At 39.7% G+C, this 27,287-nt stretch overlaps 1 protein-coding gene across 1 annotated transcript; it reads right to left on the minus strand.

Moving 5' to 3' along the window:
* Window positions 1–1,085: 1,085 nt before the first annotated feature.
* On the minus strand, window positions 1,086–26,918 carry LOC142143201 (uncharacterized). The gene is made up of 13 exons (XM_075200914.1): window positions 26,511–26,918; window positions 20,391–20,528; window positions 18,080–18,178; window positions 17,537–17,646; window positions 17,050–17,164; window positions 16,117–16,281; window positions 10,113–10,234; window positions 8,300–8,356; window positions 8,088–8,189; window positions 4,672–4,810; window positions 4,266–4,353; window positions 2,213–2,332; window positions 1,086–1,240 (listed from the first exon to the last, which is right to left on the minus strand). Exons 1-13 carry the CDS (start codon window positions 26,916–26,918, stop codon window positions 1,167–1,169), a joined length of 1,737 nt encoding a protein of 578 aa, XP_075057015.1. The 3' UTR covers window positions 1,086–1,166.
* Between the last annotated feature and the right edge of the window lie 369 nt (window positions 26,919–27,287).

Below are 27,287 nucleotides of genomic sequence, written 5' to 3' on the forward strand. Positions count from 1 at the left end.
GAAGGTCCAAGGGGTTGTCAATCATTGGCTAGTTCGTCCTAAAGAATCCAAAGGAGGGGGTCATCTCTCCAGGGGGTATACTCTGCTCTTCCCGCCAAGATTCCTTAGTCTTAAGTAGTTCATAATTCCCTATCATTCATAACTTGTGTATGCACTCTGCGATTCCTTCACAGAGTGAACCAAACAGTAGCAAATGTAAAAAGGTTTATTATCATACCACACATGATATGATTCCTTCAACCTGTTCCATATATTTCACTAATGTGCATATAACATATAATATATAATATAAATACTACTATATTTCGACATAAATGACTATGTGATGCAACTACCGTTAATGTGTACTATTTTACAAGTATGCGTGTTTGTGCGAATGTATGTAAAAGTCTAAATAATATTGCTGCCACGTGTTGCCGTTGCGTACGCCCTTTTACGCCGTAGCGTACTGTACGCATCTTTTCAGACAAAGACAACCAAGTTTGCTTGATTTTAATTGAAATGACTTTATCCAATTTGCTGACTTCGACAGAACAGTTCCTTGTTAAAACCTTTTATGACCAGAGCTCTTCCTTTTTTTGCATGAATGACATCAACAGGATACATTTGTTAATCACAATACATATAGTCATATAGAGGAAAAGGATATGTTTTACTATTTCCAACATTTAAACTCTAGAAGGGACACTATCAAACACAAGTTAATCGTGTCTATAGTACATTCGAATATGAGGCTATTATAAGAACCTATTTTAACAACCATCTTAACTTCAGGAATCCATTTTGACTTTCACTCAGCTTCCAAAATCCACTTTTCACACACACATATTTATAAAATCACAGATTTTTGGCCATTTTGCCAACGGGATTTAAAACAGCAATTATTAGAGGCAAACTTGTAGTGTGGGGTTTGGAAATATATATTTCCTAACATCTCAGCTTATTAAGATTTCACACATGCTTTAATTGCATGAGAGAATATTGAATCTTCCTTTTCCCTTAATATGAGAAAACTTTAATCTGTAATAGAAGAAATGAACAGTTGGAAACATCTTAATATCCTAATATATTTATTTCAGCCTAATTTGTAATGCTTTGGTTTATTAGACATTGACTGCATTAAGATTAAGTTAATATTGGGGCGGATCAATCCTTTCCACAAAATGTTATCCTGATATCTTTCTTGCAGATGCATAAGCAAGAAATTCCTGAGGAGGTTGCTGATATCTTCCTGGATAACCTGGCATAGAATATACAATAAACAAAACATTAACAATCAACATTCTCTTTATTGGCTGTTTATAAGAATTCAGATCACCAAAATGGTTAAGCCTAATATCCTTTTAATACATTGTTGGGAAAGACTATTACTAATATTAAGTCCTGGTAGACTTATCTTTAAAAATAAACCCCGACAATCAAATTTATTGAAAGAAAAATCAAAATACCTCACACTCATACATTTAATGCACATCAAGCCCAGCATTATGTAAGTACAGTTATTGTCTCCCTTGGATTGGTTAAAAACACTAGATATAATAATGGCTAAAAGTTTGGTAAGCCATAACACTACTTCAACCCATTACAAAATTTTGATTATTCTAGGGTAAAGTCCAGATTGTCTTATTGCTTAGAAGTCTTAATACACACAACTTTAAGCAAAATAAACTCTCTCTGGTTACTGCTCGTCCTCATATGCACAACCACTGTGTGGTATAGTATCAATCTAGTCTATACATACCATATAACATCCGTTTGTGTTCATCTACCATTAATTAAGGTATGTGGTTTTAAAAATGATGACTGAATGTCCACCTTGCTTCCTCAACAGAAAAGAGCAGTGTGAGTGGGAGTGAACATAATAGGGACAATATGAGGTAGGTCCAAAGGAAGACAGCATGTGGTGTTCTTGTGGGAGAAAGTAGAGGTGTGAAGGATAATAAGAGCCACCAAATGGTCTAGGGGTTTGTGCAGAGTTTGGACAAGAACATTTACTAGATCTTGCAGAAGTTGTAGTTGGGTTCTGTTTTGTATTTAAACAGTGCTCTCTCCCCCCAGGGTGCTTATTACACACTGTTTCTATATTGGCTCTAAGCTGTTTCCACTACCAAATCAGTTGCACGTTGAAATCTAAATGACTGTTATGCTACATTCTCTTCAATTGCAGTAAACTTGTTTCTTTAATTACATTATCTGTACATAAATAAGATACCTGAGCTGTTTCTCTTGGACTTGTCACTCTGATGAAGGCTGTCAGAAGAAGTACTGCCACCCAATGCGGGCAGAGTTATTTGGGATCCCTGAGAACATTTGCGACGGGATTTGGAATTTCCTATGACATTTAAATCAAGATAATGATCAAAAAATGTAACATTAATAATATTGACAATCTGTTTAATCAACCAAAGATTATTTTAGGAGAACAGTTGTCTGATAGTCAGAAGCCTATTTAAACAACTTGTATATTTTGAAGAAGTAATATGTAAGCCACACTGAATTCAACTGGCCGCGTTACTGTAAAAAGCAACGTGGCCTGCACACTATTATCGTTATTACGGTAATTTCAACGCCGGCTTTTTGCTCGCAGCTCCCTGAGCCGCGAGCAGAAAGCCGTGTTGAATTTACCGTAATAACGGTAATAAAGTTATTGGGGTGCTAATATAATTGAATTCCCCCCAGATAATCTCAAAATATTTCAAGTCACTCCTTCTTTGCCTAAAGAAAAACAAATAATATTTTATTATTACCAGCTTCTGTTCTGTCACTCATGTCACACACATTACCAAAGATCCATCTGCACAGAGCCGTGTGACATACCATCTGTATCCTAATCTGAGATGCAAGCTCATTCAGCTAGCAGATATGTGGTAGGTGTTAGTAGGTATGGGGCAGGTGTTACTAGGTAGGTGGTAGGTTTTACTAAGTGGTAGGTGTTAATAGGTAGGTCCAAGTTCAGTCCTCAAGGGCTACCAACAGTTTATGTTTTCAGGATTTTTTTAATCATGCACAGGTGAGTTAATGTATTTGGCTGGGTCAGTATCCCACCTGTTTCTACAGACAGAAATCCTGAAAACATGAACTGTTGGTAGCCCTTGAGGACTGAATTTGGACATCTCTGCTCTAAATCATATCTGATCACATTGACATAACTAATATTGCATAGTCTACATGACAGAAGATCCAGAGATTACTACACTATGAAAGAGCCCCTCTATTTTCAAATTGTTTCCAGATCTATTTTGATTCTGCTGCATGAGTGACTGGCTTGAGGTTGAGCTGCTTATATACTTCTGTGGGGTCTTCATATCTATAACATTTTGGATTATAAATACATTGATTGCCTGTTACATGTTAACACCCTGTTATTTCTATGTTTCAACCATTCCCTTAAAAGTTGTGATCCATGTTGAGATGCGTAACTGAATTAGCAGAAACAGCCCCGTATGTGGTCCACCACTCTCTTAAGCTCCCTGGTTAAGGTAAAGAGGTTACATGTATTTATGATCATTTCCAGTTTGGCATTTGAGCGAAAAGAAGAACCAGGATAGACATCTAGGTTACACAAATATTTTGTCTGTGGTCTTCTGACTCTTCCATTTCACAACCCTATGTCTCCACCTTCCACTCTCGCTGCTCATTCTAACCATACCATACAACACCACCGGTAGATGCCAGTCACCAATGGCTGCTTCAATACCGGTGTCTGGTAATGCTTCTACCTTACATTAGCCATACAAACTTTCACCAGCTCATTTTGGCAGAACCATCTTTACCTTCTGTTTCATAGTATTGTAACTAGCTCATTTATATCCCCTCATTGTACAGAGCTGCGTAATATGTCTGATCTATATATAAATAAAACACAATAATAACTTTATATGATTTTTTCATATTTTCTCTAATATATTCATCTGCATTTACCCAATAACACCACAGCATGGATTCCTGATTCATCTCACACTTCTGTCTCCTCGAGATCATATTACGGAATTATTCCTAATGTAGCAGCTCTAAGCAGTTTACCAGCCAAAATGCAGTCAAACTAACATAGAAGTTGTTGTTTAGTTGCTGCCATAGGACAACAATTTATATCAGCCTCTACATTTTCGGAAATTAAATCTTACTATGTAACTTCCTTCCTACCACAGAGGGAGTCTGCAGAATCAGTGGTAAAAATGTTCTCCTCCCTCCAGGTTTCCCCCTAGCACACCATTCCCTCCTTTTGAACTCTCTTAACGATGAGTAAAAATTAGTTTGTTCCTTACCATCCTTGGTGCAAATGTCTGGAAAATGCATATCCTTCCCGCCATGGTACTTCTGCCCATCCAAACGGGGAATATTTGCCTCCCTATGCTGGTGGAAAGATGGAATTAGAAAAAAATAATAAAGAGCAAAGAGTATATGTGAGAAAATTTGGGCAGCAGAGAGAAGTGAGTAGGATAACGCAGGATGTGGGGGAATAAATCGTAGCAGCTCTAGTTTATGATGCAGTAGATAAAATATGCCTTAAAAGCAGGCCAAGAAAAGACATATAATAAGTTAGAGAAATATGGTAAAAAAAAAGGGATAAAAGAGTATAGCGAGTAAATTGTAACAGGTTTTTACGTGGGTTTCAGTTTATGGTAGCAAGTCTATATTATCATTATTTCACTCATTTCTCCTTTCACTTACCTTCAGGCCACCCACCACACTTTCTTTCTCCTGAGGGCCCTGTGGGGTGTTGATGCCCTGCAGTCTGGTACAACGCGAAAAGGTTAGCGTGTGCTTTCCACCACAGCTGCGGGCGCTTGTTGTATATCCATAATCGCCACTATGTAATAGATAAAAGACAGAGAGGATGAAATGAGTCCCACCACTTCATACAGTCCTCTTCATAGTTCCAGCACACTCATACTGTTGTATATTACTTAGCTATGCTTAGTGACGGTCAAAATCGCAGCAACATGTGTGCAAGAGCTTTGCAGCCATTGTGGAGAGGTGCAAAGTTCAGGCAGAGGAGGGAAAATATTCAGTAGAGCCACTTAATAAATGTCAAAGGATGAGAGGAATAGAAGAATCAATGGTATCATCTTAGATTGTGGTATGAGATTTTATAGAGTACAGAATATGTTTAGTTAAATGTGGGTAAGGATCCAGTCTTTCTCCCCATACACAATACATTACCACAAGCCGCATCCTGAAATCAAATAAGCAGAGACCCTCAGTTCACAGATATCTATAAATTACAACATGTGGCCCCCATTAAAAATCCAAATTGGTGCTGTTGATCATACAAATTGCTTGAGGCAGTATGCTGGAGCATTACGTGGTTTGAAAATAATAGGTATTTTTCTAACTGTCCTCTATTTTGATAAAATATATACTGTGACAGGATGAACCGCCTATGCCATCCAGTCTGTTGTTGCTGGGAAGCGGCTGGGCTTACTTTGCCACCATTTCCTTATGTTATCCCAAATGCGCCCTCTTGCCGCAGTAGGAGGGGATTACAATACTGCCACCACTGAGCTCCTTTATGGCGCTCAGAACCACGTTCCTTCTGGGTAACTCTCACTGCTAGTGTACTCCTGTGCTGGTACATTTGGGTTGGTAACTCCAGACCTCTTATTATGGATCAGGGTTGCTGTGGATGGATCCCCGCTGGCCTATCACTCTGACCAGAGCTGCAGGGTAGCGGCAGAGCGGTGGTACTGGAGAGCTGGGTCCTTCCACAGGAACAGCCAGTGAACGGATTGGATTTATTGTCTAAACTGCAGGTCACAGGATTACAGCAATATTGAAGAAGTTGTCAAGCAAGGTCTTGAAGCAAAGAGTGATGTTTTATTGCCCTCAAGTGCCCTGACAAGGACAGTTCCACTGATTATAGGTATCAGTGGTTAGGTCAGATGGAACATCAGAATGAAACATTTCAGTGTACAGTACTACAGTGCTTTTTATACAGCTTTGGACACAGGTTATTTTTAGAATCAGGTTTTAACCTGTTTACCAAAACATATATTTACATGCATTGCAAAGCTACTAATATTTACACTTATCTGTGAAATTCTAGAAACGCTGTGATGTCCTGCATCTTTGTTTTAGACGCAGGAAATCTAGCAGCACATTTTAAATGAAACCTTCCTGTCTCCAAGTGAAACCTCACACATCAAAAGACCCAATTAACATATGGGGTCTTTCTTCAGAATACACATTCCCACAGAACATCACAAACCAAAACAAGCCATTTTCCCACATTACAATACACAAAAGGCTTCCATCCACAAAGGCTCATTGTATCAGATATATACATCAGAATTAGGCATTTGCTTTAGAAAGGTTAAAACAGGAAAAACTAATTTTCTACCCTGGTGTCAGAAATAACGATTTCCCTTACCAAAATATACAGAATATCAAAAATAAGTGCATGTGCAATTATATAAATAAGCACCCTGCACTATTTCCTTTAAATAAATATAAGTTATTTATACATGATCCAGTCCCATATACCTCCTAGAATTCCGGTAGTCAGGACAAAAGACCTGACTGATGGGACAGTCTATTACAAGCAGGACTGGCCTACTTACTTACTATGGTCACAGTACATTTACGTACAAATTGTCCCTTCTAATTAAATAAGACTCTGGACGCGAGTCATAAAGGCACGTATCTGACGATTTTGAGCGTATCATACTCAAAATCAGTCTGCGCATGCCCAGAACTGGCCCATACACCAGAAAGCACAGCCCTGTCTGCTCCGTCTTCATACCCAAAGGACACTTATTACAGCCTATGATTTCGGGGGGTGATCAGGGCTGGGAAGGGGCATTTAGCCGCAGTAAATTTTCCACTATAAAATTCATGTGGATGGTGTGAAAAGCATTTCACTAAAAGTATTGCCCAATGGGCACACAATTGATTTCTAATGCTGCTAGTGCTGGCCTTAATGGATCACCCGTAATGTAGCTAAACTTTCTCCATGTCCTGGCGCATACGGTCATGGATTCTATACAATTGCTTTATGCTCCACTGTGCTTCATCTTATTAAAGGAATTTCAATGATTTGAAGTTGCTATTTATCATGTAAAATTATGTAACTTCTTAAACATGAACACACAAACAAAAAAAGTCAGTGAGAACATACTGCAACATATAATCCCCTCTCCCCTCATATTTACTATAGGTGGGGACATCTGCTTCAGGAATGATGTATGGGCACAGGACAGAAGGAGGGATCTAATGCGTGGGTACAATATAATATTATAAGTGGTAGAACTGGTATGCTTAAAAATCTGGAATAAATACCGTTCTGACAATACAATTCACAATAAAATTCCAAAAACGTTTAATCATCTAAATAAATCTTGGTAAAAAACATTCTGAAAAATTGATGAAATCTACAGGAGGGGCTTTAATTCAGTGACAGAACATTTACTGCAGGATAAGAGTTCTCCAACTCAGAACCTGATGCAAAGAAAACATGTTACTGCTAATGCTGAAAAAAATAGTTTATTGTAAAAATGATGTATATATCCATATAGAGCATATATAATACATATAATAATGTCCCATGTGTGTTTATCTATATCACCTGTATCACTCTGTATAACTGGTGAGTTTAGGACCATTTAAGTGATGCCCACATCATTGTAATTTGTGAGGTTATGGGTTCTGCGCCCAGAGCTTTTTTACGTTAATATGGGCACGGAACTAATGTGGCTTTTAGGGTATATGTTTATACCATGAAATATTCACCGAATAAATCAATAGCTTTGTGTATTGAGGTCATTTATAAAAAGTAATATATGAATATCTTTATCCACTTCTGATCTTCATAAAAATCAGAATCTGATAATTAATCAGCCAATCATTTACAACTAATAATAAGGGACGGGGTTTACTTACAAGCAGCAAAATGTCATGGATCATGTGCAGTGGTAGAAATACCATTGGTGGGATAGGTGCTGTGCACCAAGCCCCATCGAGATAATGGGGCCTGCTGCATGGCAGATGCAGATGCTCGGGGGCCCCGGTTCCCTTCACCCCACACCGGGGCCCACAGCTTGCTAGTTCCGCCTCTGATCATGTGACATATGCCTCTTCCCTCTACTAACCTGCGGCCATGCTGCTGGACTTCTTCGAGGTCATATAATGTGTATGGCCGGCTGGAACGACGAGGTTGTAGCCGAGCAAGGCTTGGGATGGGTAGTATCTGCCTGTTCACAAAAATGTGTCGAACAAGGGAATACATATGTTAATCAGCATAGGTCACAGGCAGAACACGTGTTATGTTTAATAATTTAAATTTCTACAAAAAAACACTTACTGCCCTAGCACCGCCATTTTCACGGGGTGGTCACAATTAAATCTTGCAATCAACTGCCTGGGGGTAAATGATGTAGAGGTTAAAACATTGTGCAACCCCAATTGCTCTCAATTAAGTATGAAATGATAGCGTATGATTGTATGATTATCCTCCACAGGCCAATCCACGTTACATTGTTTTTAGACATATACACCTAATCTTTTTCCCTACATCAAGTGATATCATGTTGAAAACTTTAATTTCTTCCATGTTTGAAAAGTTCAAAAGGTGTTGGAAGTTGTCTTCCATATTTCATGGTAATTTGAACACTAAAGGGGGATTTCAATTGTAGAAATATCCACGCAAGGTGCCTCCGGAACAGCCACGAGACACCTTGCACAGATTTTTTTTTTACAGGAATAACGCTCATATTTACTCGCACCACATAGAGGTGCAAGCATAAATGAGCACTAATTTTTAACATCACGATCAACTAAATCTGTCCCTAGGTGTCAGACTGTGGAGCTGCCATTCTATGTCTGCAATATGGTGGCTCTAATATTAACAAATACAATTATAATTGGTCCTGGATCCAATTAAGACCTAAATAGCAAAAAATGCATCCAGAGGGGAATCGATAAACATTGCAGTGGAAAAATTGTTGAAATCAAATTGTAGAAAAAAAAGATAAATAAAATATCTCAAAAATAACTAATTCTGTTTATCAAGAATTACCACAACTTAATTATTGTTCACATATCACAAATGAATAAAAATGGAACCTCAGGAGATTTGCCCAATACTAGCTGCAAGTTAGTGCTGTGAGTAGAGGACCAGGTGGTTATAGTTGTAGGTTCTAAGATCAGTTTATTACAAATTAAACTTTTCAAAGAAACCCAAATAAACCAGTAAAATTAAAGTGGAAGGCATATTTGATATAACCATGTGCTAGCCACAGACTGTACAAATTTACTAGTAAACCTGCAATTAGGTCCAAGGTTTGTGCTGAAACAGCAACCAATCAGCAATTACCTGTCACCCGTTAGACAATGAATGCATGTGTCTGATTGGTTGCTGTAGTTCAGTGCAAACTGAACATTACATTGCAACTAATTGGAAAGCCTGTAAATAAGTGCTTGTGTGTCAAGTTAATCCATAGACAGTGTACAATAACAGCCTCTGCTGGTCGTGTAATATTATTAAACCTCCTTTCCTAATTCCTACTGAATCATATATTACACATTCTATGCTATATATTAGGCCACTTCTGTATGGGACCTGGGCATTTTAGGGAGAACTTCCCTTATACTGATCGGAATGTTGCTACAACTGTAATTATAAGTCGCTGACTGCCAGATCCCTGCATTCAATACAGATGCTTATTGTGTGACTGTCATATCACAGGCTGGGGGTTAAGTAAATGCTGAGTGTAGAACGTCATCTAGTTAGTAATTACTTTTAATTTCTTCTGCCATTTTTATACACCAACCTATGGTGCAGAGTGAGGACAGAAGTAAATACAATTAATTAATAGGTGACATAACTAGCTCAGTGACTGTCTAGCCCTGCTTTCCCAGTGTTATAGGCAGGGGAGCAATGGGCTGCGGCAAGTGCCCCTTCCACAGGATCCCCACTGAGCATCATTACATTGAAGTGGGGGCCTCTTCTGAGCATGCATGGTCATGTGCATATGCCCAGATCGCATAGACTGGACTGGCGTATCATGAAACAAGGCCTCTGCAAGGAGCGGGGGCGTTATTGCCGGGCTTCATAGCCGCAGCACCCCCTGCAAATTCAGGATTATCCTTAGCTGTCTACACACAGCAATACTTACTTGCGGATACCGGCAGCCTCATCGTTATCATATTGTGGAGGGCGCTTCTTGAGCAGATGGAAGATTTTTTTCCACTGTTTTTCTACATTTTTTTTCATAGTGTTAAATGCCATGCGGTCCAACTGTAAAGTAGAATAATATAGTCAATAGGCACATATCTGTATCCAGGTATCTTTGTGTATGTTATATAGGCAGGTGGATGTACAACATCCTGAATATGCAAGTAGACAAATGAAATAAAGCTTCAGATATGAATATGACATGAATTGCAGGAATCCTGTTTTCTGCTATTTCATCAGATCTTTATTCCCAGACAGAAATGACAGGGGACTGCCCCAAATGTCCTAATTACCAACCATATTTTATAATGGATGTAACTCTAAACGTCAGTCACAAACATAATCCTTTCAGTGTATCAGTCTACATAGCACATACAGTATTAGCACTAGGATAGACACTGACATACACTCTTCTATACTGATAAACTTAGACCTTCCTCTCTACCTTCTGTTTTGTTAATATACTTGTAAATCAGTTCATCAGGACACTGAAGCATGGGTGGGCACTGCTGAGCTCTTTATTCAGCCATTTGCAGACTCTGGGTACATTGCAAACTGGCCACACCCACTTCCCAGCATTCCCCATGGTCTTAGGGACCATCACTAAAGATTCAAGCTTAAACATATAAGGGAGTGTCTACAAACATTAAGCATATCTAATGCAATAACATCACATCTTCTTTTCTTTAAAGATAAGCCCTGTATCCTTCAGTATAACAATTTAACAATATAACATTAAGAACATCATCTAACACGTTTCAATGAGTCTCTCAGGTCTGCGTATTTCTCTTATGGGTCTTTCACACAAAGTCTGTGTATCGTCAACCATGTTGGACCTTTCTTCCATCATGGTTTGTTCACCATTATCAAGTCCATCATACATGTCAGATGAAGGGTATTCTTCAGTCGTGTTGCCATCACTATGGTTGGGTTGAGATCTTAAATCGACCCGATTTCTTCTTACTTGTGTTCCACGATCTGTACGTACAATATAAGATCTTGGTGCTACTTGTGCTTGCACAATACCTTTCTGCATCCAAATGCCTTTCTCATGATCTCGGAGACGGACTTGGTCACCTGATCTTAGATCAGATAAGCTTTTTGCTCGCCTATCATGGTACAGTTTCTGTTTCTCCTGTTGACGTACCTTACTCAGTCTCACCAATGCTGAGTTATGCGTATTAAGCAGTTCGTCACTTATCGGAAGATTTGCTCTAATCCTCCTTCCCATCAGCATTTGGGCAGGAGAGAGTCCATTCTGTAAAGGTGTACTGCGGTAGATTAAAAGACTTTTGTAGAAATCTTCTTTGCCGTCTTGTGCTTTTTTCATTAGACTCTTTACAGTTTTTACTGAACTTTCCACCAACCCATTTGACTGTGGATAGTGGGGACTCGATGTTGCATGGACAAATTCCCACTCTTCAGCAAACTGTCTAAATTCAGCGCTGGAAAACTGAGGTCCATTGTCAGTGAACACTTCCATAGGAACACCATGCCTTGCAAAGATTGACTTCATGCAACTGATTACGGCTTTACTAGTAGTTGTAGGTAGAGTCTGCACCTCAGGGTAATTAGAATAATAATCAGTCACGACAATGTGTGTTTTTCCAATACAATCAAACAAATCTGCGCCTACCTTCTGGTATGGTCTCTCTGGCACTGCATGAGGACTCAGCGGCTCGACTTGTTGCTTTGGTCTGTACGTAAGACACAGTTCACATGTAGCTGTTGTCTGTGCTATGTCCTGGTTCATTCTTGGCCAATACATCACTTCACGCGCCCTCCGTTTACATTTCTCTTCTCCTAAGTGGCCTTCATGTATCTTGCACAGCATAATTTTTCTTAGTCGTGCAGGTATAATAATTCTATTGCCTTTGTAAATAATACCATTGACAACCGTAAGGTCAGTGCGGTACATCCAATAATCATGAATAGACAGTGGGCACGCATTTTTTTCTGCTGGCCATCCTTTCAGAATGATGTCTTGTAACACTTTCATTGTGATGTCTGTCTCTGTTTCTTTTCTTATCTGTTCTTGTCTTGCAAGAGACACAGGTAGAGAAGCTACAATCAAATTAACATATGCGTCTATCTCTTTATCCATCAGACTTTCAGAACCTTCACTTTTGTTCACAGCACGGGAAAGTGTGTCAGCAATGTACATGTATTTACCAGGACAGTACAGCAATTGGACATCATATTTCTGTAGTCTTATAAGCATTCTTTGAATTCTCATGGGACAGTCATGTAACGATTTAGCCATGATAGCTACCAATGGCTTGTGGTCAGTTTCCACTGTAAACGCTTGACCATACACAAATTGATGAAATCGCTCACATGCATATGTGATTGCTAGAAGTTCTTTTTCTATCTGAGCATATCTTGTTTCAGCACTTGTCAATGCTCTTGATGCATAGATTACCGGTTGCCATGTATCCTCATGTTCTTGTAACAACACTGAGCCTAGGCCAAATTGCGAGGCATCTGCTGAAATTCTTATACTTTTTGTAGGATCAAAGAATCTTAGTACCGGTTGCTCTGTGATGGTCCATTTCAAGTTTTGCCAACTTTCTTCTTGTTCATGTGACCACATCCACTCATTATTTTTGTCCAACAACCATCTTAGAGGTGCTGTTTGTTCGGAGAGTTGAGAAATAAACTTTCCTAAGTAAGTAATCATTCCTAGGAATCTTCTCACGTCGTCTTTGTTGTTAGGACGTTCCATGTTTATTATGGCTGATATTTTCCTCGGGTCAGGCTTCACACCTTCCTCCGAGACCACGTCACCCATAAAGGTAAGTGTTTTCACACCAAATTCACATTTGTCCTTGTTCAGCTTTAGATTCACCTTCTTGATAAGTTCCATTACTTGTCTCAGTCTAGAATCATGTTCTTCTTTTGTAGATCCCCAGACAATAATGTCATCCATCATTGCTTCAACACCTGGAATGTGTTCAAAAATCATGTGTATCCTTTTGTGATATACTTCTGGAGCAGACAATATCCCATATGGTAGTCGAAGGAATCTGTATCGACCTTCTGGGGTATTAAATGTACACAGCATTGAGCTGGCTTCATCTAGCTTCATTTGCCAGAATCCTGAAGATGCATCCAATTTACTGAACCATTTTGCTCCCGCAAACTGTGACATGATTTCATCTCTGGTTGGTAGTTTGAAATGTTCTCTTTTAATAGCCTTATTTAAATCTCTTGGATCCAGACATATTCTGAGTTGTCCATTTTTCTTTTCAACAATTACTAAGGAGCTCACCCATTCAGTAGGCTCATCAACTTTCTGTATCACACCCAAAGCTTCCATGCGGTTTAACTCCTGTTTTAGTTTTTCTCTCAGCGCAAATGGCACTTTTCTACAGGGGTGTATCACTGGAGGAACTTGCGTGTCTAGATTTATCTTATGCTCGCCAGGCAGACAACCTAAACCTTCAAACATGTCTCTGTATTCTGTAAACACTGATTTGCATTCATCTTCTACTTGTGATGTCACCATGAAAACTTTCTTTATCAAGTTAAGCTTCTCACATGAACTTAATCCTAGAATCGGTTGTACATCTTTATCCACAATCAGTAGCGATGTTTTGAACTTTTGTCCTTTGTAGCTCAGGGTCACTAGGCATGTACCTTTCACAGGAATTTCCTCCCCAGTGTAGCCTGTAACTTTCACATTGGCTGGATGAATTTTAGGTTTTACTCTAAAAGTCTTATAGTCTTGAAACGATATCAAATTCACCTGCGCACCAGTATCAAGCTTAAAGGGAATGACAATCTCGTTCACTGTTAAAGGAACAATCCATTCTTTCTTGTCTGTACTGCAAAGTTCAATACAATTCACAAAAAAATCTTCAGACGTAGCTTGTTCAACGGCATGCACTTTGTTTGTTTCACTATTGGTTCTATGGCATTTGGCAAAGTGATTAAGTCCACCACATTTCATGCAGATTTTACCATAAGCAGGGCACATTTTAGGATTGTGAGTATTTCCACATCTACTGCAGATTTTCCTATTAGATTGCATTTTAGACTGCTTCATTTTAGAGAATGGTGGTTTGCTTGGCTCTGTTTTCTTCACCACATGTACAGTAGTATCAGATTCCTTGTGTAACTGTTTGGCTTGCAGTCTGGTCATTTCTGTAGATCTGCACATAGTCATTGCCTTGTCAAGTTCTAGGTCTTGCTCTCTCAGCAATCTTTCTCTGAGTCCATTATCAGGTATTCCACAGACAATACGATCTCTAATCAGTGAGTCCTTTAAATCACCAAACTCACAGGTTTTGCTGAGTGATTGCAGTTCTGTAACATACTGATCAAATCCTTCTCCAGACTTCTGATCACAGGTGAAAAACTTATATCTTTCATATGTCACATTTTTCCTTGGCACAAAGTAATCTTCAAACTTTTGCATTATAGAAGATAGCACCATATTCTGCCCTTCAGCAAACTGAAAACTGTTATAAATGTCCAGCACATCCTCTCCTATCACATGGAGGAAGATGGATGACTTTGTTTTATCCTCCATTGCATCAGCTCCACATGCAGCAAGATATATATTAAACCTTTGTTTAAATCTTTTCCAGTTTTCAGACAAGTTGCCAGACATGAGCATGCCTGCTGGAGGAGACAGCCTATCCATAGTTACTCACTGTTTGATGTGACCAGAGCACAAGACAGATATTCAGACACTGCGTGTCACAGCTTTACCGACTTCTGCAGGATCCTTTCACACTCTGAGCTCTAGCAGTCCAGTTAAAACTTCTTCTGACACCATGTTTTGTTAATATACTTGTAAATCAGTTCATCAGGACACTGAAGCATGGGTGGGCACTGCTGAGCTCTTTATTCAGCCATTTGCAGACTCTGGGTACATTGCAAACTGGCCACACCCACTTCCCAGCATTCCCCATGGTCTTAGGGACCATCACTAAAGATTCAAGCTTAAACATATAAGGGAGTGTCTACAAACATTAAGCATATCTAATGCAATAACATCACACCTTCCCTTGGTGTTTGGTTCAGAGACATTAAAATATAACAGTCACTACTCTCAATCCCACAATTTAGCAAGGCACGTTCTACAATAAAGATGAGAACAAGGACAGACCTTCTCTTCTTAACCCGCTGAAAACACCACAATGGCTGCTGTCAGTACTTCAAGAGAACACCAATGTGCGGTTACACTTTACCAGCTCTATGAGCAACTCATCACAAGTTCTACAGTCAAACAACCAGGAGCAAATACTCCCACTAGATAACTGACATCTTGAGAGGTGTGGAAACTGAAGTGGAAATAGCTATGGGGGATATTCAGGAGGACAGAGTGGGTCATTCCATCATAACAAAAAATGAGATTAAATCAAATTAAATAAACATTCGATTTGCTAACATTTTGTTAATGGTATTTAATAAATGTTAGAAAGCTAAGTGGTACATACTCATTTAATTTCCAAAGACTGTGTCTGCATTTGTTGCAAGGAAGGTTTACTTTTTTAAAGCTGATCATTTTATTTGTTATTTATACTGGATGAAATTCTCAATATGTTGTAAGAATAAATTTCCAATAAGGAATTATTGCAATTAAATTGGTGTCATTTACTCCAGTATATGTCCAGCTTTAACATATGCAAAACAAACCACTTCCAATTTGCCCCAGTGTTAGAAAAGCAGCACAGATTCCACTGTGAATTAACATTACCCATACACAGGCTAAGTGATCATAATTAATATACCCTTGGAAATTATATATACATTATTACACTACTAAATCAATTATTCAAATCCCATTGTTGGGATAATCCTTGTCTGTCATCACAACCAGTCACTTTTAAATGTGCTATAATCTTAGAAAAAAAACTTACAATTTGCTTTAGTGTCCAACTCCTAACAGGATGAGCAATTCCCAAGATACTATACATACACATAGATGTACTCACTTTCTTCTGCATTTCATAATTTATTTTTTGCAGAACTTTCTGCCAGTCCTGCTCCTGGCCAATCTCTCTGCTTATCACATCCTTGATTAAGTTATTCAGTTGGACTGTGGTGGCATCAAACTCCTCCCGGCTCATATCACTGTCTAGTGCACACTTGTCGGCTTTCTGACCAACCAGAGAGAAGATGGGAAGAATGAGGAATGCAACATCAAAATTAAATGGTGGGAAACATTAGACACATTTAAAAGAGGAAATGGGAAAATAGAGAAATAAGGAGAAGTTGAATAACTGCATGGAACCAGGTGGTACTTTCATACTACTTTCTCAATCAAGCTAATGCAGTATATAACTTATGTATTGTATAGTAAGTCCTTGGGTTTATACAGAAGCAATATGAGGATGCCGTGTATTTTACTATATTTTAGGCAAAGCGCGCTAAACAATGGGAAAAATAAACCTTATCCTGAAAAGTCTTAGGGGTAAATTTATCAAGCTGCGAGTTTTCAGCGGGTTTGTGGAGATGTGGCCTATAGCAACCAATCAGATTCTAGTTATCATTTTGTAGAATGTACTAAATAAATGATAACTAGAATCTGAATGGTCGCCAAAAATGCACAGCTTGATATATTTACCCTTAAGGCTCAAAAACTGATGTACTTTTAATGTTATAGCATGTGCCTGTGTATGACAGTAGTGCCCTTAGTTGTGGTGCTGGACCTGTGTATCTTAAAACCTATAAACACATTTGTAGATTATGTAGAACAGAGTTTTAAAATTAGATTCTAGCTATTATTTTGTAGAATGTACTAAATAAATGATAACTAGAATCTGATTGGTTGTTATAGGCACCATCTCCAGTTTTCAAACCCACCAGAAACTCGCAGCTTGGTACATTTACCCCCTATTGTCTATTGTTTGTATTACTGTTCTGACCTGTTGTTGTAGGTGTAGGGGTTTATCAGCTGCAGACTGCTCCACGCTGGCTTTTTCATGTTCCTTCTTGTCACGCAGCTCCCTCAGCTCCTTCTCAGTGTCTTGAATGTTAGCACTTGGTGACAGAACAGAAAATAATCTATATTGTCCAATTAAACAATTCTAAGGAAATATACTCTCTGCAATCTCTTTAATTTTCTTAGATTCACAAGCACCATGCAACACAGTGAATGACTAGAATGGGTATCAGACACTAGGATGGAGAAACAAAGTTGTATTTAGAGATACTCCCAATGTACAAATACGGCTTCCCCGGCTCTCTTCATTCTCTCGCGCACTTCTTAACTGTTCTATATCTGACTTTATGTTTCACTATTATATTGTCCAATTTTTATTATCATTTCTCCTGTTTTCACTTCACATTTCCAATTGACTACATAGCACCACTCTCTCATAAAGACTCTGTGCCCCCGGTCTCCTCACTCACCTGATGTACCCTAGCTGTAGAGTGATACCACTGGTGTTCTCATCTCTCTGGCTAACGCTTTCTGATATGGGGCTCACTCCCGTATCCATTGTTTTCTGCAACTGTTGCAGCTGAAAGTTTAAAGTATACAGTTCTTCAGGCAGTGTGAAGGAGAGATCACCATTACTGACAATTATTTATATTGTGTAATTTGGGAGACTTATTACATAAAAGAGGTATCTATTTTAATATATTCTCTATCTGCATCAGGGCCAGATGTCCATCTTTGGAGCCTGCAGGCACACTATTCCCTTATTATATGGTCAAATTCTGAACTGAATCCAGGATGCAGTTTAGTAATAGCAGCTACTAATATGCGCTGATGTCATTAAATATAACACTTTACTTCATTGTCGTTCAGTGAATTACAACTAATGGGACTGTGATTATTATAAATGTCCCCGATTCTCAGATTTAAGATCTGGTTAAGGTTAGGGCAAATGAAGGTGACATTCTGCATTCCTACATGTAGTTAAAGGTATAACTGTAATTATTTTCCCTTACCGGGCGTTTCACATCAAGCTCACGCAGGATTTCCCAATGGACCATACTATTCAGTTCATCTGGACTGGGGAACTTAGCGAAGCTGTCCTCCAGGACCTTCTACAATAACACACACAGGGCAGAGAATAGTTTTTACTACATGTTATTAACACAGAAATGAAGATAATTTATAAATGAGCTATGTCCAATGTGATTACATTTATCTATCTATGAGTTCTACTATTTCTGAATGCTGCATTTCTCTCATCCTCCATAAATCACCATATTTCTCCTTTTGCTGGCACTCTCCCTCAACCCAGGTGCAAACGCAGGATTTGTAGAGGGGGGGTTTCCACACTACGCCACCAGTGGGCATGACCAGCATGCATGGGGGCGTGGCTATAATTTTAGACAGTGCTTGGCTGCTCTCAAACTCCTCCTATCCCCATGATATACATGGGCAATGCTGTGTGCACTACTGTTAGGTGCACGCAGCTCTCCCTTTTCGAGCCGTGTGAAGCGGGAGCAGGGTCCAGCCAACTCAATTATACAGTGCCCCAGGCTTGGAGGGGGGTTTCCAGGCACTAGGATACCCCCCCCCCCTCGGTTTGCCTATGCAACCTTCCACCTTTTCACTTTCAAAAGGAAACCTATCATTTGTAAACTATCCTGTTACAATGCACAATATAAATAATTACACCAGTACACTCTCTCCACTAAGTAATTGGGTTACACATGGAGAATATGATCTATAACCAGTGGATACCAAACGTCCATGTACCTGTAAAGATCCACCAATATAATCAATGTACAAATATGTGATACATTCATTGTAACAAGCACATTACAAACACCACTTTGTGGCTGGGGAGGGACAGAGACTGGCAATACGAGGGCATCCAAAATGGTCATGGCATGGGTAGATCATGTCACAATTTGGGCATATCTGATAGCAGTTTTTGCAGGTGGAGCTGTGACCTTAATTTGCCCAGATTTTCTAATTCAGAATGCTGGGATTCCTATAATTTAATTTGCTGCATTCTCCTGAATCACTGGCTACATTGTGAGTAGGTGTGTCAGGTACTTTAAGATATCTGACTGGTGAATTAACAGTAATGTAGAGGAGCAATACAATGAACAAAACTTTAATTTATTTTCATTGTTTTCCCTGTCTACACATGAAAAACAGGAGTATACCCGCCCTAGAATAGAACCTTACCCCACAATAAATTAATTTAATTTATAATGTGGGGGTGCTGTGCTGAATACATTTAACATTCACAAAAGAGGAAGAAAAAACACATGTATTCCTATTGAAGGCACTAGGGCGATATATTTACTAAACTGCGGGTTTGAAAAAGTGGAGATGTTGCCTATAGCAACCAATCAGATGCTAGTTATCATTTACTACAAAATGACAGCTATAATCTGATTGGTTGCTATAGGCACCATCTTCACTTGTTCAAAACCCACAGTTTAGAAAATATACCCATTAGACTCTTTGTGAACACCAATAACAAAATCAAAGTCCCAAACTTTAATATTTATTAAATATAAATATATTATACACAATCAATCCTTTGAGTCCCCATTACAAATATTAATAAAATATTAGAAACCCAATGGCTTCACATATGGCAAATGTGCTTGTGAAAAAAGAGAAAAGTGAAAATAATGTCTTAATATTTATAAATTAAAAGAAGGTGAGGGTCCCTTTCCTTCAAAAATATTCAAGAAGAAGCTTTTAATGAATACATTTTGACATATTTCATGTTTCAATTTTCAAATATTTCCCTATTATATTTAATGGGGATTCATAAGATTGATTGTATATTGTTGCTAAATAATAATAAAGTATAAGACTTTTTAGTTTGTATCATTTGTTATTTCTGTCTTTTAGTCTAGAACATGATGCCCCTGCTGATGGTATACAGTCAGCTTGTTGTTCATCCCACACAGGGGCTGGCTGGGCTGGGGAGCAAGGGGACAACTTTCCCCCAGGCCGGTCCCATAGTGGGCAACCATGGGCTGGGTCACTGGGCCACCTGCATTTTTTTTCATTTAAAGTGTTCCTAATAGGCTGCTGAGCCGAGTCTTGCCCCCCTTACTTTTAAATGCAGATGGTAGGAACCTTTAGTTCCTTCCCTCACATTCTGTTTCTCCCCTTCCCTCCTGTCCTGCTCCTCCCCCTTCCTCCACTCCTTTTCTTTAAATCCTATTTTGAAGAGCAGGACCTCACTTGCATCTGCACTTAAAAATCATAAAATCCAGAAACTGCTGCAGGATTTCCTGTGCTCTTTTATGCCACTCAGAGAAACACTTGTCTACTTACCACACGCTTCTTAATAGACTCCAAATCAATCTGAAACGTGTCCACATCTCTCTCTCCTGCTGTTTTCAACTCCAAGTGACTCATTCGCTGCTCCAGCTTCTCCAGCTGCTCCAGCTTCTCCAGCTTCTCCAGGTTCCCCTGAGTTCAGATAACATAATAAGCTCAGCTTAGATCACACCACTGAAAACCATACAGTGTACAGCCAGAAGTGCAAGTATTTTTCCTATTGTTGAACAGGAACATATTGCCCTATAGACTTGTAACTTTCACAACCTTACGGTTTTGCAGTCTTCTAACATTAGCAGATCCAGTTATTAAAATGTGGTTATAAGGCTGATTTTCTATTGTCATGATTTACAGAGAAAATGTTGCCTTATCTTGGTGAATCTACACATGCGTGACCATGCTCGCCGACCCACCTAAATCAGAAAGGTTTTCAGGTTTGATTATGCAGTGGACTTGATAACTGGTGGTGATGGACTGATTATTTATCTTTCTGATGGATCTGAGAACGCTAGTCATCGTACTACAGTACATGCTGAATCACAGAAGTTTTCTTCATTTTAAAGGGCTTCTCCACAAAAGAAATAAAAAAGCACTTATGTAGTCGCCAAAGACAGTATATAGATTAATCATAGAATCCACATATGACTGCCCTTTGTATTCATATTCCAGTTTCTAATGGTACTCCTGGGACATGTATTCTCCAAGCATGTCAATTAGGTGATACTAGAAAAGAAAGTTTTACTTTCAACAACAAATTATCATCCTGCCCCTCTATAGACAGCTTGGATAATTAATGCATGCAGTCTATAGATTGATGGGATAAGAAGTCGCACCTTACTTCCGAGAGAATACACAGATAGTGCTAGTAGACACTTGTGTATAAATGTACAGCAGCAGCAACCACAGGTGAACATTTTATTATTTAAGGTCTACAGGTTAATTTTTTTTACTTTTCTGGAAAAACATAAAACTTCTTGGTCAATGCACAAATAATTTAGGTTGTTTAAAATGTTGTAACCTTCCCAATCATAGAGTCCCACTGTGTGCCTGACAGCTTGGAACCATGTTACACAGTGACCAGGGGGTAAATGTATCAAGCTGCGAGTTTGCAACTCCAGCGATTTTCTCAGGAGAGTTGAAACTAGCCGATGTATGAAGCTGAGATTTCATGCAAAATCGCCAGAGTTCTGCTTCTGTCAAAATCGCTACTTGCAAAATTGCCAGAGATCAAACTCACCACTGTTTGCCACTGCAGCTATACAGCTCTCAAATGTATGAAGCTGCGAGTTAGCAAACTCAGGAGAGTTTGCTTGAAAACATGCCAGATACAACACGCTGCTTGATAGCAGCGTGTTGTACAAACACATCACTGTTACACTGCCCTGGCCGTGTTAAAACTGTAAAGAACAGATAAAAGTTAAAAAAAAAAAAAAAAAGCGTGGGGTCCCCCTGCTATTTATGCTTAACCCTAGGGCTGCCTGACTAGTGCTGGTCCCGTGAAAATCGGGGAAAAATTTTGCGTGGGGTTCCCCTGATTTTCACTTTACCAGCACTAGGCAAACCAGCCAGGGTTGGCGGCACTATAGCAGGGGGACGCGCGGCAGGGGTCCCCCTGCCATAATGACTAACCAACCCTAGACTGTTCAGCGCTGGGCTGGATTCCCTAGGGAGTGGGATCCGCTGAAAAAAACGAGCAGGCCCCCCCCCTAGAAAGAACCAGCCCAGTGCTGATAGCACTAGGGCTCTTCCTACTACCACTGGGCTGTGGGTAGTAGGGTAATACGGCGGTAAAGTAGTAAAAAACAAACAAACTGACACCAATTTTGTTTGTGGAACTACAAGTCCCAGCCAGCCAGGTTGCCAAAAACAGTGTGGCCATGCTGGTGCTTGTATAACTACAAGCACCAGCATACCCACGGCAGCCAGGGCATGTTGGCACTTGGAGAACCACAAGTGCCAACATGCCCTGACATCCCTGGCTTGCTGGGCCCTGTAGTTCCACAAAGAAAAAAACGTTTACAAAGCCACAACACCCTGTTATAAACCACATACATTTATTAAAAATAATAAAACCCACAATAAAGACACTAACCACCCTCTTTTAAACCACAAGTATATATTAAAAATAATAAAACCCAAATACTTACCAATGATGCCTTCTTTTTTGATCCAATGTCAGTTATTATTTGTAAATCCATCTTGCCGGCTTGCCCCAGTCCCAGCCATTTGTACCTCCATAAGGGAATCTTTGCCAACAGGAACTCTTCGCCCAGAAGGGGCCCATATTTGTACATCCCGACTCTTTAGTGTTGCTTGAAGATAAAAAAACAAAAACAGGAGCCGCCGCAAACACCTCCTACCTAGTAGGAGGTCCGTTTCGCAATGCTCTTACGCTGTTTGCGTAAGAGCTAACTACTGTATTATGGTATTTTCCCACGCTAGTGGGGAAATAACATAATACTGTATCTAGCGCTTACGCAATTAACATAGCGCATTGCGCATGCGCTACGCTACTTGCGTAACCTGTAATACAGTAAATACAGGTTACGCAGGTAGCGTAGCGCATGCGCAATGTGCTACGTTAATTGCGTAAGCGCTAGATACAGTATTATGCTGTGGTTTAAAAGAGGGTGGTTAGCGTCTTTATTGTGGGTTTTATTATTTTTAATAAATGTATGGTTTATAACAGGGTGTTGTGGCTTTGTAAACTTTTTTCTTTGTGGAACTACAGGGCCCAGCAAGCCAGGGATGTCAGGGCATGTTGGCACTTGTGGTTCTCCAAGTGCCAACATGCCCTGGCTGCTGTTGGTATGCTGGTGCTTGTAGTTATACAAGCACCAGCATGGCCACACTGTTTTTGGCAACCTGGCTGGCTGGGACTTGTAGTTCCACAAACAAAATTGGTGTCAGTTTGTTTTTTTTACTACTTTACCGCCGTATTACCCTACTACCCACAGCCCAGGGGTAGTAGGAAGAGCCCTAGTGCTATCAGCACTGGGCTGGTTCTTTCTAGGGGGGGGGGGCTCGTTTTTTCAGCGGACCCCACTCCCTAGGGAATCCAGCCCAGCGCTGAACAGTCTAGGGTTGGTTAGTCATTATGGCAGGGGGACCCCTGCCGCGCGTCCCCCTGCTATAGTGCCGCCAACCCTGGCTGGTTTGCCTAGTGCTGGTAAAGTGAAAATCGGGGGAACCCCACGCAAAATTTTTCCCCGATTTTCACGGGACCAGCACTAGTCAGGCAGCACTAGGATTAAGCATAAATAGCAGGGGGACCCCACGCTTTTTTTTTTTTTTTAACGTTTATCTGTTCTTTACAGTTTTTACAGCTGCCGAAGCTCCGGCAGCTGTATGACAGGGGCAGAGTAACAGTGATGTGTTTACAACTCACTGTTACAACACAGGCGAGTTTTCCAAACACAGGAGAGTTTGCTAAACTCGTCAGTGTTTACATCGCTCAAAATCGCCAGAGATGACCAGCGATTTTGAACATGAGTGTCAAAATCGCAGCTTGATACATTTCCATTTTTTTTAAAAAAAAATTGCGGGTAAACACCCGCGATTTGCCGTGATTTAAACACGCTGGCAAACTCGCACTTTGATACATTTCCCCCCAGATGTCATTACACAGTGAGCTTCAGTCAATGGTATAAAAAAAAACGTGTTTGACCTGAGGAAGGTAGACTGTAACACTATGATTGGTTTCACAATCCTAAAGTCATATTTTCAACTGAACTCTCGACAACTGGCACCGTAACATTGGTACCCTGGGCTATGATTTTGGGGGCACATGAGGCATGTCACCCCAGGCAAATGTGAGTAATGATGCCCTTTATAAGCTGGAGAATTTCTTAAAATAATAAATAATAAATTGTATTTGTGATACTTTAATTTGTTACATGTACCATCTCTTAAAAGACTACATGATGATATGCAATGTCCTACAGGAACTGGGCTCTGTGACATGTTGGCTAACTGTTGACATACACAGGTATATTGAGGCAATATAGGGAATACTTATTATTTTTACTACAATGGTACATGTAACAAATTAAAGTATCTTAAACACAATTTATTTATTAATTACTTGGGTTCCTCAGAATCACGCAATGAAATCAATACATTTGTTAGGTTTGTGTTATGGATTGTCAGCTTACTGAGAGGTTCAGACTGTAATTGTGATATTTAAGATTGTCCTAATTTTTCTCTTGTCTGTCACAAAGTCTTTCATATTGGGGCCTATTTATCAAACAGTATCCCTCTGTTAGATCATTAGTTTTTGTATACTAACTGCAAAATTAAGCTAAATTGACATTTATGATCATTGCATCGCAGCAGATATCGTAGCCATTTATTTCTCTTTTTTTCAGCTGAAGCTGGCGTACAGTTTTGTACTTGAAAACGTTCATTGCTGTCAGCTCTGCTCCGAAGAGCAGAGCTGGACAGCACATGTGTGGAGGGATCATGTGATCCCTCCATGTGACATGTATCGAAGTCAGCAAATTGGATAAAGTCATTTCAATTAAAGTCGAGCAAACTTGGTTGTCTTTTTCTGAATAGATGCGTACGGTACGCTACGACGTACAAGGGCACGCTACGGCGTGAAAGGGCGTACGCATCCACTAAACGTGGCAGCAACAATTATTGGTCTTTTACCATACATTCGCACAAACACGCATACTAATAAAATAGTACACATTAATGGTAGTTGCAACACATAGTCATGTCGAAATATAGTAGTATTTATATGTTAAATCAGAGTTACATGCATATTAATGAAATACACGGAACAGGTTGAAGGAATCACATCATGAGTGGTATCATAATGAACCTCGTTACATATCCTACTGTTTGGTTCACTCTGCGAGGGAATCGCAGAGTGCATGCACAAGTTATGAATGATAGGGAATTATGAACTACTTAAGACTAAGGAATCTTGGCAGGAAGAGCAGAGCATACCCCCTGCAGAGATGACCCCCTCCTTTGGATTCCTTTGTATGAACTAGCCAATGATGACGACCCCTGAGACCTTCCTGAAACCTGGACCAATAGATGCAAGCTACACCACCTTCATTGTATTACTGTATTTCTATGTGTATATAAGCAGCAGCTTGTGATCCAGTGTTCAGACATCTTGTCCCCAGACTTCAGGATTGTATGACTGCACTGGACCCAGCGCGCCTGCGATAAGTAACGGCTGTATTTATCATTACTTCGCTTGAGCATATTATTCTACTTATTGCAAATAAATCTTTGTGCGTTGGAAACACAAATCGAGGTTCGACAATCGTTATTGGTTAGCGACAATACGCACATAACACATGATAATAGTTCCTTGATATTACACAGGAACGGGGCTTTCTGTGCACATGCCCAATACTTTCGGTCGGCGCATGCGCACTAGCATTTAAAATGCCGTCTTTGCAATTTTCTATTGCTTAGCAAAGTTTGTCATTTGCCTCTAGTATGTCTAGTAATACACCATAGAGTCCCTCAAAATAATGATATATGGTACTATTAGAGGGTACTAAGGGTCAGAGGTAAATATAGGTCTGGCTGCAGTTTAAGCGGACCTCAAAATTGTGATCTGTGGATCGCTATAAGAAACACATTGTCTATTTATACTCATTGGATCCTTCACAGACCCTAAATGTAAGTTGTGCTTATAAGCGCCCACAAGTAGAAGTTCAAAAGCAGACCCAAAAGGCCATTAAGGAATGTAAGGTATAATTATACAGATGGTAACACTGAATTACCTCATTCCTCAGATCAGCATTACATTCAGAGGGCAAAGCATTTCAGACAGGGCTTGCAAAGCAGATGATTCTTTGAGGATTCAATGGTTATACATGCATGGCAATGTAGGGAAATGCACTATATAGTATTGCTAAACCAGATTACTGTTTGTATCTATACATAAGTATGTAGCTAGGTTAAGGGGGACAAGGCTTTGAGGCAGATGTTTTTCTCTGGTTCCAAGTTATTTTATCCTGCCACCTGGATTAGTGCTTACCAGGATTCACCTAGAAAACTGCCACCCTTTCAACAAAATATGTTCATGTGAACTGTAGGGTGGCTGGGATATAATATTGGAAGAACACCACTGTTTTTCTTTACCTTAGACATTTCGTCCTCATTGGCTTCAAGTTGTTTCTTCATCTGCTGCATTTCTTCCACTGCAGTGGGGCTCTCGTCCTGTGCTTTTGATCTCCACAGAAAGTCTGGTGCACCGGGCAATTTATTTAATGCCTCTAGCTGCCTTTCCATCTTTAGGACCTTGTGCTCTAGCTGGTGGAAGTCATTGACCACCCTGCTATTCTGCCCCTCTTCCACAGTAACCAACCCCCCGGGGGGCTTGTACATACCTCTATCTCCTTCTTGGAATTCAGTTTTGACATCTTTGATGTTCAGATGCTTAAGTATGGCATGAAGCAGAGTATGAAGGGCACTGAAATTAACAGTCCCAACTTCTGGGGTACCAATGGACAAATTTGCCAAGTCATAAAGACTGATACCCAATGCCATAGTCCTGTCTCCGATGTTACCGGAAATCTACATTAGATGTTACAATGTATTTAACAAACACATAAATTATATTGTATTTATAAATTAAAATATAATCTATAGAGACTGCTGCTAATGCTGCTTATGCTGCTTGCTCTATGGCTGCCAGATAGTCCCAGCCTCTAATTGTGACATCACAAGCAGCTGTACTGTGTTGAGGCCGGTTGCTAAGCAACCCAATACAATTTTCCAGAGGCACAAACAACTGGTAATTAGAGTGCTGGAATCTGCATTGACTATAAGCAAAAAATAATAAACAAAATGTTTAATATGTGTACGGTGCGTGACTAGCTTTATACAGAATTTATTAACAATATTGAAACATTACAA

The sequence above is a fragment of the Mixophyes fleayi genome, chromosome 3 (genome assembly GCF_038048845.1).
Source record: "Mixophyes fleayi isolate aMixFle1 chromosome 3, aMixFle1.hap1, whole genome shotgun sequence".
NCBI classification, from domain to species: Eukaryota; Metazoa; Chordata; class Amphibia; order Anura; family Limnodynastidae; genus Mixophyes; species Mixophyes fleayi.

Excerpts from the sequence above, each read along its gene's own strand:
- LOC142143201 (XM_075200914.1), bottom strand. The coding sequence starts at position 26,918 with ATGGCATTGGGTATCAGTCTTTATGACTTGGCAAATTTGTCCATTGGT. Across the intron at positions 16,282-17,049 it reads CCCTACACCTACAACAACAG|AAAGCCGACAAGTGTGCACT; the intron begins GTCAGAACAGTA and ends CTGGTTGGTCAG. Across the intron at positions 1,241-2,212 it reads GTCCAAGAGAAACAGCTCAG|GTTATCCAGGAAGATATCAG; the intron begins GTATCTTATTTA and ends ATTCTATGCCAG.